Raw genomic sequence first — 15,039 nt, forward strand, 5'->3', positions numbered from 1 at the left:
CACCCCAGCCCCCCCAAATCTGCCCCCAGCCCCCCCAACCTGCCCCCAGACCCCCCATTCCCACCCCTCGCACCCCCAAACCTGCCCCCAGCCCCCCCCTTATCTACCCCCAGCCCCCCCAACCTGCCCCCAGCCCCCCCTTATCTACCCCAGCCCCCCAAACCTGCCCCCAGCCCCCCCTTATCTACCCCAGCCCCCCCAACCTGCCCCCAGCCCCCCCTTATCTACCCCAGCCCCCCCCAACCTGCCCCCAGCCCCCCTTATCTACCCCAGCCCCCAAACCTGCCCCAGCCCCACCCAAACCTGCCCCCAGCCCCCCCATTTCTACCCCAGCCCCCCCCCAAACCTACCTCCAGCCCCCCCCGAACCTGCCCCTGGCACCCCCATTCCCACCCCAGCCCCCCCAAATCTGCCCCCAGCCCCCCCATTTCTACTCCAGCCCCTCCATTCCTACCCCAGCCCCCCCTTATCTGCCCCCAGCCCCCCCAAATCTGCCCCAGCCCCCCCATTCCCACCCCTCGCACCCCCAAACCTACCCCCAGCCCCCCCAAATCTACCCCCAGCCCCCTCAAACCTGCCCAGCCCCACCCAAACCTGCCCCCAGCCCCCCCCATTTCTACCCCACCCCCCCCCTTATCTGCCCCCAGCCCCCCCATTCCCACCCCTCGCACCCCCAAACCTGCCCCGGCCCCCCCAAACCTACCCCTGGCACCCCCATTCCCACCCCAGGCCCCCCCAAACCTGCCCCCAGCCCCCCCTTACCTACCCCAGCCCCCCCAAACCTGCCCCCAGCCCCCCTAAATCTGCCCCCAGCCCCCCCATTTCTACCCCAACCCCCCCTTATCTGCCCCCAGCCCCCCCTAAACCCACCCCTGGCACCCCCATTCCCACCCCAGCCCCCCCAATCTACCCCCAGCCCCCCCATTCCCACCCCAGGCCCCCCCCAAACCTGCCCCCAGCCCCCCCTTACCTACCCCAGCCCCCCCAAACCTGCCCCCAGCCCCCCCCAAACCCACCCCAGGCCCCCCCAAACCTGCCCCCAGCCCCCCCAAACCCACCCCAGGCCCCCCTAAATCTGCCCCCAGCCCCCCCATTTCTACCCCAGCCCCCCTAAATCTGCCCCCAGCCCCCCCAAACCCACCCCAGGCCCCCCCAAACCTGCCCCCAGCCCCCCCAAACCCACCCCAGGCCCCCCCAAACCTGCCCCAGCCCCCCCCCCAAACCCCGCCCCCAGCCCCCCCCCCGTTCCCCCCCCCAGTTTCGGGGCGCTGCGGCGGCTGCACGCGCAGATCCTGCGGGTGAAGGACCGGGACGACGTCCCCGCCGTCATGGTGGGCAACAAGGCCGACCTGCGCCCGCACAGACAGGTGACCCCCCCGCGACCCCCCCGCGACCCCCCGACCCCCCCCAGACCCCCCCCAGACCCCCCCGGACCCGCCCCCACCCCATGGGACCCCCCCCCGCACCCCCCCACCCCCCCAAAACTGCTTTGGAAAGGGCTGGACAGGAAGTCCCGCCCCCCTCCGCTAGGTACAGAACAGGAAGTCCTGCCCCTCTCTGGACACAGAGCAGGAAGTCCCGCCCCCCCTGCTGGATACAGAACAGGAAGTGTCGTCCGTCCCCCGCTAGAGACAGAACAGGAAGTCCCGCCTCCGCTGTCCTATCTGGTTTCTACTCAGGACAGGAAGTCCCGCCCCCCTGCTGGACACAGAACAGGAAGTCCTGCTCTCCTGCTGGGTACAGAACAGGAAGTCCCGCCCCTCACTGGACACAGAAGAGGAAGTCCTGCCCCTCACTGTCCTACTGGGGGTTCTACTCAGGACAGGAAGTCCCGCCCCCCTGCTGGGTACAGAACAGGAAGTCCCGCTCCTCACTGGCCACAGAACAGGAAGTCCCTCCCCCCTCGCTGAGACAGAGAACAGGAAGTCCCACCTCCGCTGTCCTACTGGGTTTCTACTCAGGACAGGAAGTCCCGCTCCCCCCACTGGACACAGAACAGGAAGTCCCACTCCTCACTGGCCACAGAAGAGGAAGTCCCGCCCCCCCGCTGGGTACAGAACAGGAAGTCCGCCCCCTCACTGGCCACAGAAGAGGAAGTCCCACCTTCATGGCATGTGGCAGCCATCTTGGATCCATTCAACAGGAAGTCCCGCCTCCATGGCCCACGGCAGCCATCTTGGCTCCACTCAGAACAGGAAGTCCCACCTCTATGGCCCACGGCAGCCATCTTGGCTCCACTCAGAACAGGAAGTCCCGCCTCCATGGCCCATGGCAGCCATCTTGGCTCCACTCAGAACAGGAAGTCCCGCCTCCATGGCCCATGGCAGCCATCTTGGCTCCACTCAGAACAGGAAGTCCACCTCCATGGCCCACGGCAGCCATCTTGGCTCCACTCAGAACAGGAAGTCCCTCCTTCATTGCCCACAGCAGCCATCTTTGCTCCCCTCAGCGCAGGAAGTCCCGCCTCCATGGCCCACAGCAGCCATCTTGGCTCCACTCAGCGCAGGAAGTCCCGCCTCCATGGCCCACGGCAGCCATCTTGGCTCCACTCAGAACAGGAAGTCCCGCCTCCATGGCCCACGGCAGCCATCTTGGCTCCACTCAGAACAGGAAGTCCCGCCTCCATGGCCCACGGCAGCCATCTTGGCCCCACTCAGAACAGGAAGTCCCACCCCTGCTGGCCGGCCGCCACCTTGGCCCCACTCAGACCAGAGACCCCCCCCTACACCCCACAGCGGCCATCTTAAGCCCCCTCCCCATCCCCAACCCTTCCGGCGGCCATCTTGGAGGCACCGCCTGACCCCGCCAAGCCCCTCACCCAGACTCCGGGGACCTGGGGGGGGGGCGCGCGCGTGCCAGACCCCCCCTCAAAGCGGCGCCGTGCCCCCCCCCCAGGTGTCGCGGGAGGAGGCGCAGGCCTTCGCCCGCCAGAACCGCCTCCATTACCTGGAGGCCTCGGCCAAGACCCACCTCAACGTGGACGAGGCCTTTCACGAGCTCGTCCGGGCCGTCAGGTGGGTGGGGGGGGGTTCCCCCCCCCCCCAAAAAAACAACCTCCCCTGGGGTTCCCCCCCCCTTCATCCCCACCTTACCCCCCCCCCTTCTCTTTTTTTAAATTTTATTTTCTATTTTTTTTTCTCCCCGCAGGCGCTTCCGAGAGCAGGAGGCCCCCCCGGCGCCGCCCCCGCCCCCCCCGCGGCAAGGACCCCCCCCGCTGCCCCTGCGCCCTTCTCTGACCCCCCCCCCCCAACACCAGGGCACTTTTTTGGGGGGGGGTGTAGACATGTCTATATATGTTTAGGGAGGCCGCGCCCCAAATTTGGGGGCGACCCCCCCCCCCAGATCCCCCCTTCTTGCACACCCCATCCCCATTTTTGGGGGGGGGGCACTTCCTGACACTACCCCCCCCCCACAGACCCTCCATTTTGGGGAGCCCCTTTTTGTAGACACCCCCCCCCCCCGTTTTAGGGTCCTCCTTCTTGCAGGACCCCCCCCGAATCTTGTTTTGGGGACCCCCCCCGTCCCAAAGACCCCCCCCAATCCCCTTTTTGACCCCCCCCGGCTTCTATTTTGGGGCCCCACCCTTTACGAAGGGTCTCCGACCCCCCCAATTTGGGCTCTCCAGGGCCCCCCCCCTCCTTTTCTAGCCCCCCCAACCTATTTTGGGGGCTCCCTCCTCCATCGCACCCCCCTAAACCCCCCAATTTGGGGTCTCAAGAGCCCCCTTCTCCCCCCCCCCCAATTCTGGGGTCCCTCCCATCTTGGGAGGGACCCCGGGACCCCCCCTCCTTCACTGCCCCCCCCCCAAACCCTCCATTTTGGGGTCCTAGAGCCCCCCCAGCTCCCCAATTTGGGGTCCAGCTCCTCCCACCCCCCCATTTTTTTTTTTTGGGGGGGGTCCCCAATGTCAGAAGGACCAGGGGGGCACCCCCCAGCTTTGCTCAGACACATTCCCCCCCCCCGGGAGGGGGGACACGCACACATGCCCCCCCCATCGGTGTCACGAGTTTTGGGGGGGCCCCTGTGCCCCCCCCCAGCTGCTGTATATACCAAGGCCCCCCCCTCCCGGGGGGGGGGGTGTCACACATTAAAGTGCCTTAAAGCCGGTGTGCACACGCGTGTGCGAGGGGTTGGGGGGGGGGGCACGCAGCTCATGCGGCCCCCCCCCCCAAATTGTGGGAGACCCCCATGACCTGTCGGGACCCCCCCCCCCAAGTCGTGTGACCCCCCCCCAAGGTGTGCACCCCCCCCCAAAATCGACCCCCCCCCACTTTTGAGCCCCCCCAAGTCATCTGAGCCCCCCCAATCCCACAAGACCCCCCCAAAGTCGTACGAGCCCCCCCCATTCCCACCACACCCCCCCAAATCCTCTGACCCCCCCCCCGCCGTGACCCCCCCCCCAAAAACGAGGAGACTCGGAAACGATAAAAAGGTCTCGGCAACACCCACGACACGGCCCGACACGATACACCGTAGAAAAGGGGGGGGGCACGGGGGGGGGCCCCCCCAAACCCCCCCGCCCCCAAAATACCCCCCCCCCCGCCCAGGGGGGCCCAACTTGGGGCCAGATTGGGCAATGGGAGGGGGGAGGGGCATCAGCGTGGGGGGGCGGAGGTGGGAAGGGGGGGGGAAGGAGCGGGGGGGGGCTGGGGGGGGCCCCCAATATATATAATAATAATTATAATAATAATTAAAAAAAAAAAAATGAAAAAAAAAATGGGGAGGGGGTGGCGATCTGCCCCCAGCGGGGGGGCAAATTGCTCCGGGGGGGGGGGAATCTGCCCCGGGGAGGGGCAAATTACCCCGGGGGGGGTAAATTCGAGGGGGGGGTGGTGGCAAATTGCCCCATGGCGGGGGGTAAAACTGCCCCCGGGGGGGGGTGGGGGGCAAATCTGCCCAGGGTGGGGGGCAAATGTGCCCCGGGGGGGGGGGATCTGACCCGGGGGGGGGGGCAAATGTGCCCCCGGGGGGGGCAAATCCAGCCCGGGGGGGGGGGAAAATCCGGCGATACAATATGATACATAGAGACTTTGACCCTATACACTATATACAACCCCCCCCCCAGCCCCCCAAAATCCCGGGGGGGGGTCTGGGGGGGGGGCCCCCTTACACCCCCCCCTCCAAAAATCCATCCAGATGGAGGGGGGGGGGCAACTTGGCAATAAATAGCTCATGGGGGGGGGTGGCGGCGGTGGGGAGGGGGGGCTGATGGTCCTTTTGGCCCCCCCCCCTTTTTTTGACCCCCCCCCCAATAATTATATACAGGACCCCCCTTCCCTGGGGGGGGGACGACACACAGGCTGGTCCCAATGGGGGGGGGGGGGGGCGCAAAAAGGGGACCCAGGAGTTTGGTGACCCCCCCCCCCCAATAACCCTGTTCCTTGCCTGGGGTGAACCCCTGGGGGGGGACACACGACGACACCCAGGCATTTGGGTGCCCCCCCCCCCCAAAAAAAAGGGCCCCCAGGTATCCGGGTGCCCCCCCCCCCGGACGGAGAATGGAGGCTACTAAATAGACATTTATACATATATATATAAATAAGGGTTCTCCGCCGGGGGGGGCACCGGGACCCCCCCCTCTTTTTTTTTAAGGGGGGGGGTGTTGGAGGGAGGGGGGGACCCCACTCGCCTTTAGCAATGCCCATGGGGTCCCCCCCTGTGTCCCCCCCCCCCAAAAAAAAAGGAGGGGTGCTGGGGCTGTCCCCAATCTTGGGGGGGGGGTGTCCCCCAATCTGGGGGGGGGGCCTGTCCCCAAAGAGGGGGGGGGCTCTGTGTTCCCAAAAAGGGGGTGTCTGTGTCCCCAGAGTTGGGGGGGGGTCCCCAGGTGTGTGTGGGGGGGGTCCCTGTCACTGGGGGGGGGGTCCCCATGGCTGGGGGAGGGGGGGGGTGGCCCTGTCCCTGGGTGCTGGGGTGTCCCCAACTTGGGGGTCTTCCCCATTGGGGGGGTGTCCCTGTCTCCTGGGGGGGGCGCGGGGGGGGGGTGTCCCCATCCCAAGGGGTGACCCCCATCCCAGGGGGGTGTCCCCATCCCCGGGGGGGGGCAAGGGGTGTCCCCATCCCAAGGGGGGGTGTCCCCATCCCAAAGGGTGACCCCCATCCCAGGGTGGGGGGGGGTGTCCCCAGAAAAGTGTCCCATTCCTGGGGCGGGGGGGGGGGTCCTGTCCCCAAGGGGGGGGGGTGTCCCCATCCCTGGGGGGGTGTCCTCGTCCCCAGGGGGGGTGTCCCCCTCCCCAGGGGGGTGTTCCTGTCCCAGGGGGGGTGTCCCCCTCCCCAGGGGGGTGTCCCCGTCCCAGGGGGGGTGTCCCCATCCCCTGGGGGGTGTCCTCGTCCCCAGGGGGGTGCCCCCCTCCCCAGGGGGGTGTCCCCGTCCAGGGGGGGTGTCCCCATCCCCTGGGGGGTGTCCTCGTCCCCAGGGGGGTGCCCCCCTCCCCAGGGGGGTGTCCCCGTCCCAGGGGGGGGTGTCCCCATCCCCGGGGGGGGGGGGGGGTGTCCCCATCCCGGGGGGGGGTGACAGGGTGGGATGTCCCCAGGGCAGCACCCCATTCCCAGGAGGGTCCGTCCCCATCCCAGGGGGGGGCGTCCCCGTCCCCCGGGGGGGGGGGCTGTTTGTGTCTCTGTGTGTGTGTCCCCCCCCCTCTGCGTTCCCGCGGGGGGGTCAGGCGCACTTGGTCTGAGCCTGGGCAGGAGGTCGCTGAAGGAGTCGAAGAGCCGCTCGAGCCAGGCCTGGTTGCGCATGCACTGCTGGACCACCTCCTCCTGCCCCAGGTCCTCGTCCTGGCCCTCGATGGCCGTCGTCTGCGGGGAAAGGGCCACCAACCTCACCGGGGGGGGGACGGACTACCGGACACCCCCCCCCAGCGACCCCGACGAGGGGACGGAGGGAGGGGAGGGGGGGACGGGGAGGGCGGTCGCGATGGAGGGGGCCGCCAGCGTGCAGATGGTCACCAGGATGGAGTGGAGGGAGGTGGCCACCGGGATGGGCACGATGGCCACCAGGATGGGGTGGGGGGACAGGGGAGGGAGGTGGCCACCGGGATGGGCACGATGGCCACCAGTCTGGGGTGGGGGGACAGGGGAGGGAGACGGCCACCAGGGTGGGCATAATGGCCACCAGGATGGGGTGGAGGGACAGGGGAGGGAGATGGCCACCAGGATGGGAATGATGGCCACCAGGATGGGGTGAAGGGACAGGGGAGGGAGATGGCCACCAGGATGGGAATGATGGCCACCAGGATGGGGTGGGGGGACAGGGAGGGTTGTTGGGATGGAGGGGGCCGTCAACGTGCAGATGGTCACCAGGATGGAGTGGAGGGAGGTGGCCACCGGGATGGGCACGATGGCCACCAGGATGGGGTGGGGGGACAGGGGAGGGAGACGGCCACCAGGATGGGGTGGGGGGACAGGGGAGGGAGGTGGCCACCGGGATGGGCACGATGGCCACCAGTCTGGGGTGGGGGGACAGGGGAGGGAGATGGCCACCAGGATGGGAATGATGGCCACCAGGATGGGCATGATGGCCACCAGGATGGGGTGGGGGGACAGGGAGGGTTGTTGGGATGGAGGGGGCCGTCAACGTGCAGATGGTCACCAGGATGGAGTGGAGGGAGGTGGCCACCGGGATGGGCACGATGGCCACCAGGATGGGGTGGGGGGACAGGGGAGGGTTGTTGGGACGGAGACGGCCGCCAATGTGTAGGGATGGGCAGGGATGGAGGTGGCCACCAGGATGGGCATGATGGCCACCAGGATGGGAGTGGAGGGACAGGGGAGGGAGATGGCCACCAGGATGGGAATGATGGCCACCAGGATGGGGTGGGGGGACAGGGAGGGTCGTCATGATGGAGGTGGCCACCACCATGAAGGGGATGGAGAGCAGGAGGGGGTGTGGGGCAAGGATGGCTAACACGATGGAGATGGCCACCATGATGGCCACCAGGATGGGGTGGAAGGACAGGGAGGGTCGTCACGATGGAGGTGGCCACCACTGTGAAGGGGATGGCCAGCGGGAGGGGGTGAAGGATCGGGGATGGGGATGGAGACAGCCACCATGATAGCCACCACGAGGGGGATGGCCACCGGGAAGGGACATGGGGACAGGGAGGATTGTCGCGATGAAGGTGGCCACCGCCATGGCCACCATGAAAAGGTTGGCCACCACAAGGGGTTGGCTACCAGAATGAGGTGAAGGAGCAGGGACAGAAGATGGAGATGGCCACCATGAAGACCTTGGCCACCACGAAGAGGTTGGCTACCAGAATGAGGTGAAGGAGCAAGGACAGAAGATGAGATGGCCACCACCACGGCCACCACAAAGACCTTGGCCACCACGAAGAAGGTGGCTACCAGAATGAGCTGAAGGAGCAGGGACAGAAGATGGAGATGGCCAGCACCATGGCCACCATGAAGACGATGGCCACCATAAAAAAGTTGGCTACCAGAATGAGCTGAAGGAGCAAGGACAGAAAATGCATATGGCCAGCACGATGACCACCATGAAGAGGTTGGCCACCATGAAGAGGTTGGCCACCACGAAGAAGTTGGCTACCAGAATGAGCTGAAGGAGCAGGGACAGAAGATGGAGATGGCCACCACCATGGCCACCATGAAGAGATGGGCCACCATGAAGAAGTTGGCTACCAGAATGAGCTGAAGGAGCAGGGACAGAACATGGAGATGGCCACCATGAAGACCTTGGCCACCACGAAGAGGTTGGCCACCACGAAGAGGTTGGCTACCAGAATGAGGTGAAGGAGCAAGGACAGAAGATGGAGATGGCCACCAAGAAGACCTTGGCCACCACGAAGAGGTTGGCCACCACGAAGAGGTTGGCTACCAGAATGAGGTGAAGGAGCAAGGACAGAAGATGGAGATGGCCACCACCACGGCCACCACGAAGACCTTGGCCACCACGAAGAAGGTGGCTACCAGAATGAGCTGAAGGAGCAGGGACAGAAGATGGAGATGGCCACCATGAAGACCTTGGCCACCACGAAGACCTTGGCCACCACGAAGAGGTTGGCTACCAGAATGAGGTGAAGGAGCAAGGACAGAAGATGGAGATGGCCACCACCACGGCCACCACAAAGACCTTGGCCACCACGAAGAAGGTGGCTACCAGAATGAGCTGAAGGAGCAGGGACAGAAGATGGAGATGGCCAGCACCATGGCCACCATGAAGACGATGGCCACCATAAAAAAGTTGGCTACCAGAATGAGCTGAAGGAGCAAGGACAGAAAATGCATATGGCCAGCACGATGACCACCATGAAGAGGTTGGCCACCATGAAGAGGTTGGCCACCACGAAGAAGTTGGCTACCAGAATGAGCTGAAGGAGCAGGGACAGAAGATGGAGATGGCCACCACCATGGCCACCATGAAGAGATGGGCCACCATGAAGAAGTTGGCTACCAGAATGAGCTGAAGGAGCAGGGACAGAACATGGAGATGGCCACCATGAAGACCTTGGCCACCACGAAGAGGTTGGCCACCACGAAGAGGTTGGCTACCAGAATGAGGTGAAGGAGCAAGGACAGAAGATGGAGATGGCCACCAAGAAGACCTTGGCCACCACGAAGAGGTTGGCCACCACGAAGAGGTTGGCTACCAGAATGAGGTGAAGGAGCAAGGACAGAAGATGGAGATGGCCACCACCACGGCCACCACGAAGACCTTGGCCACCACGAAGAAGGTGGCTACCAGAATGAGCTGAAGGAGCAGGGACAGAAGATGGAGATGGCCACCATGAAGACCTTGGCCACCACGAAGACCTTGGCCACCACGAAGAGGTTGGCTACCAGAATGAGGTGAAGGAGCAAGGACAGAAGATGGAGATGGCCACCACCACGGCCACCACAAAGACCTTGGCCACCACGAAGAAGGTGGCTACCAGAATGAGCTGAAGGAGCAGGGACAGAAGATGGAGATGGCCAGCACCATGGCCACCATGAAGACGATGGCCACCATAAAAAAGTTGGCTACCAGAATGAGCTGAAGGAGCAAGGACAGAAAATGCATATGGCCAGCACGATGACCACCATGAAGAGGTTGGCCACCATGAAGAGGTTGGCCACCACGAAGAAGTTGGCTACCAGAATGAGGTGAAGGAGCAAGGACAGAAGATGGAGATGGCCACCAAGAAGACCTTGGCCACCACGAAGAGGTTGGCCACCACGAAGAGGTTGGCTACCAGAATGAGGTGAAGGAGCAAGGACAGAAGATGGAGATGGCCACCACCACGGCCACCACGAAGACCTTGGCCACCACGAAGAAGGTGGCTACCAGAATGAGCTGAAGGAGCAGGGACAGAAGTTGGAGATGGCCACCATGAAGACCTTGGCCACCACGAAGACCTTGGCCACCACGAAGAGGTTGGCTACCAGAATGAGGTGAAGGAGCAAGGACAGAAGATGGAGATGGCCACCACCATGGCCACCACGAAGAGGTGGCCACCACGAAGAGGTTGGCTACCAGAATGAGGTGAAGGAGCAAGGACAGAAGATGGAGATGGCCACCACCGTGGCCACCACGAAGGCAACGTGAAGGAACCGTCCGCCGCGAGGAGATGCGGAGATGGGTGACGCAAAGGGGACGGCCACCGCCACGGCCACTGCGGGGAGCCGCGGGGCTGGCGCTGGGGACACGGGGGGGACACGGGGGGGGGGGGGACACGGTGGGGGGGGACACGGTGGGGGGACACGGGGGGGGACACGGGGGGGGGACACGGGGGGGGACGCCGTGGCCGTACCTCGTCCTTGCAGCGCAGGAAGGTGTGGTACTTGTAGTGGTGGAGCGAGTGGTAGAGCGTGTAGAAGAAGGATTTCTCCACCTCCACCTTGAACTCCTGCGGGACGAGGCGGGGGGGACACACACAAGCTTAGCCCCCCCCCCCAAAAAAATCCACCCCAGGGACCCCCCTCCAAATCCCCCGAGACCACCAGGACTCCCTGGGACCCCTCCTGGACCTGCTGGAGGAGCCTCAGGACCCCCCCAGAGACCTCGCCAGGAGATCTCTGCATCCCCCCAGACACCCCTGAGACCCCCCCTGGGAACCCTTGGGACCCCCAGGAAACTGAGACCCCCCCCAAACACCCTCGAGACCCCCAGGAACCCCCCCAGACACCTCCGAGACCCCCTGGAATGCCTGAGACCCCCCCCAGACACCCCTGAGAACCCCTGAGCCCCCCCCAGACACCCCCGAGACCCCCAGACACCCCTGTGCCCCCCCCTAACACTCCAGAGACCCCCAGACACCCCTGAGACCCCCCCCAAGACCACCCTGGGACTCCCAGGATCCCCCGTGACCCCCCCAGGACCCCCCCAGGACCTCCCCATGAACCCTCCAGACACCCCCAGGATCCCCATAGCCCCATTCCTATTGAATCGCCAAACGCTTTACAGCCGCAGTACCCCCAAGGACCCCCCCAGGACCTCCAGGACCCCCCCAAGACCCCCAGGACCCCCCCCAAGACCCCCAGGATCCCCTGTGACCCCCCCAGGACCCCCTAGGACCCCCCCATGAGCCCTCCAGACACCCCCAGGACCCCCCATCCCCCCATTCCTATTGAATCACCAAACACTTCACAGTCACAGAACCCTGAAAGACCCCCCGCAGGACCTCCAGGACCCCCCCAAGACCCCTAGAACCCCCCCCAAGACCCCCAGGACCCCCCCAAGACCCCCAGAATCCCCTGTGACCCCCCCCAGGACCCCCCCATGAACCCTCCAGACATCCCCAGGATCCCCATAGCCCCATTCCTATTGAATCGCCAAACACTTTACAGCCGCAGTACCCCCCAGGACCCCCCAAGGACCCCCCCCAGGACCTCCAGGACCCCCTCAAGACCCCCAGGACCCCCCCAAGACCCCCAGGACCCCCCCTTGAACCCCCATGAGCCATCCAGGACCCCCCCATGAGCCGTCCAGACACCCCCAGCACCCCCATACCCCCATTCCTATTGAATCACCAAACGCTTTACAGTCGCAGTACCCTGAAATACCCCCCCCAGGACCCCCCCAAGACCCCCAGAACCCCCCAAAGACCCCCAGGACCCCCCCAGGCCCCCCGTACCTGGGGTTTGCCCACGCTCCTCTTGACTTTGCTGAGGGTTTTGCGGTTGTAGGGCTCCCCGCCGGGGCGCAGCTTCACCAGCGACTCCCCGGGCTCGGCGTGAAGCTGGGGGAAGGTGTGCAGGGCTTCCTGGGGAAGGGGGGGGGGACACACATGTACCCCGTCATCGGGGGCATGGGGGACACCGGGGGGGGGGGCGCATACACCCCCCCCCGGCACCTGATGGCATGGGGACACCCCTGCGCAGGGGGATCCCGTTAGCCTTAAATGTTGGGGACACCCAGGGGGGACCCCGTCATCGTGGGGATGGGGGAAGCTGGGGGGGGGACACCCTCTTATTGGGGGTATGGGGACAGCTGGGGGGGGACACCCCGTTATTGGGGGCATGGGGGCAACTGGGGGGGGGTCCCTGTCACCCGTTGGTGTGGGGATACCCCGGCACAGGGACATTGGGGGGGTCCCGTGAGCATTGGGGACACCCCCGGGTACCCCAGCACTGCCATGGGGATGCTTTTTGGGGGGGGGGGTCCCTGTCTTTGTGGGTATGGGGGCAGCTGGGGGGGTCCCTGTCACCCGTTGGTGTGGGGATACCCCGGCACAGGGACATTGGGGGGGACCCGTGAGCATTGGGGACACCCCCGGGTACCCCAGCACTGCCATGGGGATGCTTTTTGGGGGGGGGGTCCCTGTCTTTGTGGGTATGGGGGAAGCTGGGGGGGGGACGACACCCCGTTATTGGGGGCATGGGGGCAACTGGGGGGGGTCCCTGTCACCCGTTGGTGTGGGGATACCCCGGCATGGGGACATTGGGGGGGGTCCCGTGAGCATTGGGGACACCCTGGGGTATCCCAGCACTGCCACGGGGATGTTTTTGGGGGGGGGGTCCCCATCATCATGGGGATGGGGAAATGTGGGGGGTCCCCATCACGTGTGAGCGCTGGGGACACCCGGGGGGGGCCGGACCACCCAGAGGGACACTGGGGACACCCAGGGAGCGTGGGGACGCCCGATGTTGTCCAAAAGCAACCCCTCAGCCCCACTGCATCCCCTTAGAACCCTCCCAAGCCCCACAGAGACCCTCTAAGCCCCATAGCAGCCCCCCCAGCCCCATAGCACCCTCTCCAGCCCCATAGCAGCCCCCCCAAGCCCCATAGAGACCCCCCAAGCCCCATAGAAACCACCTCAAGCTCCATAGCAGCCCCCTCAAGCCCCACAGAACCCCCCCGAGCCCTATAGAAACTCTCCCAAGCCCCACAGCAGCCCCCTTGAGACCCACAGAGACCCTACAAGTCCCAGAGACCCCCCCAAGCCCGACAGCAGCCCCCCATAGCCCCACAGCAACTCTTCCAGCCCCACGGCAGCCCCTCCAACCCACCGCAGCCCTCTCTCAGCCCCCCAGCAAGACCCCCAAGCCCCACAGCAGCCCCCTCAAGCCCCACAGAGACCCCCCAAGCCCCACAGAGACCTTCTCAAGCCCCATAGCAGCCCCCAAGCCTCACAGAACCCCCCCGAGCCCCATAGAAGCCCTCCCAAGCCCCACAGCAGCCCCCTTGAGACCCACAGAGACCCCCCCCAAGCCCCACAGAGACCCCCCCCGCCCCACAGAGATCCCCCCAAGCCCCATAGCAGCCCCCATAACCCCTAAGCAACTCTTCCAGCCCCATGGTAGCCCCACCAACCCACTGCAACCCTCTCTCAGCCCCCCAGCAAAACTCTCAAGCCCCATAGTAGCCCCCTCAAGCCCCACAGAGACCCCCCCAAGCCCCACAGAGAACCCCCCAGCCCCACAGAGATCCCCCCAAGCCCCATAGCAGCCCCCATAACCCCTAAGCAACTCTTCCAACCCCACGGCAGCCCCTCCAACCCACCGCAGCCCTCTCTCAGCCCCCCAGCAAGACCCCCAAGCCCCCCCCGACCCTTCCAGCCCCCCAACAACCCCCCCCCCAGCCCCACCTGCAAAGAGGGGTTGAGCGTCACCCGCTTGAGGACCTTCTTCTTGTGGTCGTTGAGGATCCCGTCGATTTTGCGCATGGGGGGCAGGTAGAGCTCATCTGGGGGGGGGGGGGGCGAGAAATGGCGTTAAGGGGGAGCGGGGGGGTCCCTGGGGGGGCCGTGGGGGGGTGTGGGGGTCTCACCGTTGGTGTCCTCGAGCGCCTGGATCATGTCGGGGTCGAGGGCGGTGCTGACCAGCATCTCCACGTAGCTGCGGTACATCTCCTTCATCGCCCGCGTGTTCAGCACCCGGCCGGGAGGCGCCCGCTCTGCGGGTGGCAGCGCCCCTTTAAGAAGGAGCCACGCCCTCTCCCAAAAAGCCACGCCCCCCCAATCCCAACTGGAAGCCCCGCCTACAAAAGGGACCCCCCCACACACACCCCTTTGGCAAAGTGGAGCATCACCCAAACGGAGTCCGGTCCCTTTAAGTTGGAGCCCCGCCCACAAGAGAAGCCACGCCCCTTTCTGCCATGAGACACGCCCAGGAAAAAAGCCCCACCCCTTGTGGTAGGGAGCGTCGTCCAATGGGACGCCTGCTCCAGCCTGAATAAGGAGGCCGGTCCCTTTAAATGGAAGCCCCGCCCCCTTTAGTCGAAGTCCCGCCCACAGGGCGAGCCCCGCCCTTCCAGTATGGGGCATCACCCAATGGGATGCCTGGTCCTCTGTTTAAAATAAAGAACTGCCCCTTTAAATAGAAGCCCCGCCCACAAGGAAAGCCCCACCCACAATGCACCCCACCCTCTTACGAGCCCCACCCATAACGCAGACTCCACCCCTCCCAAGAGCGGCCACGCCCCCCCGAGGAGGCGCACCGCCTCTTTAAACGGGAGCCCCGCCCACGAAAGAAGCACCACCCCTTTTCGCAGCGAAGCCCCGCCCACAAAAAATTAACCCCGCCCCCTTTTAAACAAGACGCCCCTAATCCTGCCGGGGGCCCCACCCACCGGGGACGTCGCCCCTTTAAGAACCCCGCCTCGCC

At 65.4% G+C, this 15,039-nt stretch overlaps 2 protein-coding genes across 2 annotated transcripts in view; one reads left to right on the top strand and one right to left on the bottom strand.

Annotated features, from left to right (window-relative positions):
- Positions 1 to 1,105: 1,105 nt before the first annotated feature.
- LOC138683225 (ras-related protein R-Ras-like) lies at positions 1,106 to 3,424 on the top strand (the record flags this gene model as incomplete). The annotated part of the gene is made up of 3 exons (XM_069774769.1): positions 1,106 to 1,367; positions 2,896 to 3,014; positions 3,148 to 3,424. Coding segments are annotated over 3 exons (535 nt in total), but the record flags the coding sequence as incomplete, so codon positions are not given.
- Positions 3,425 to 6,655: 3,231 nt separating this feature from the next.
- The window catches only part of PRR12 (proline rich 12), a 39,411-nt gene continuing 31,027 nt past the window's right edge, over positions 6,656 to 15,039 (bottom strand). The window contains 6 exon segments of the mRNA XM_069774817.1: positions 6,656 to 6,681; positions 6,684 to 6,795; positions 10,746 to 10,841; positions 12,069 to 12,197; positions 14,022 to 14,119; positions 14,204 to 14,329. Of these exon segments, the coding sequence (XP_069630918.1) occupies positions 6,656 to 6,681; positions 6,684 to 6,795; positions 10,746 to 10,841; positions 12,069 to 12,197; positions 14,022 to 14,119; positions 14,204 to 14,329 (587 nt within the window).

Source organism: Haliaeetus albicilla, chromosome 32 (assembly GCF_947461875.1).
Source record: "Haliaeetus albicilla chromosome 32, bHalAlb1.1, whole genome shotgun sequence".
In the NCBI taxonomy this organism is placed as follows: Eukaryota; Metazoa; Chordata; class Aves; order Accipitriformes; family Accipitridae; genus Haliaeetus; species Haliaeetus albicilla.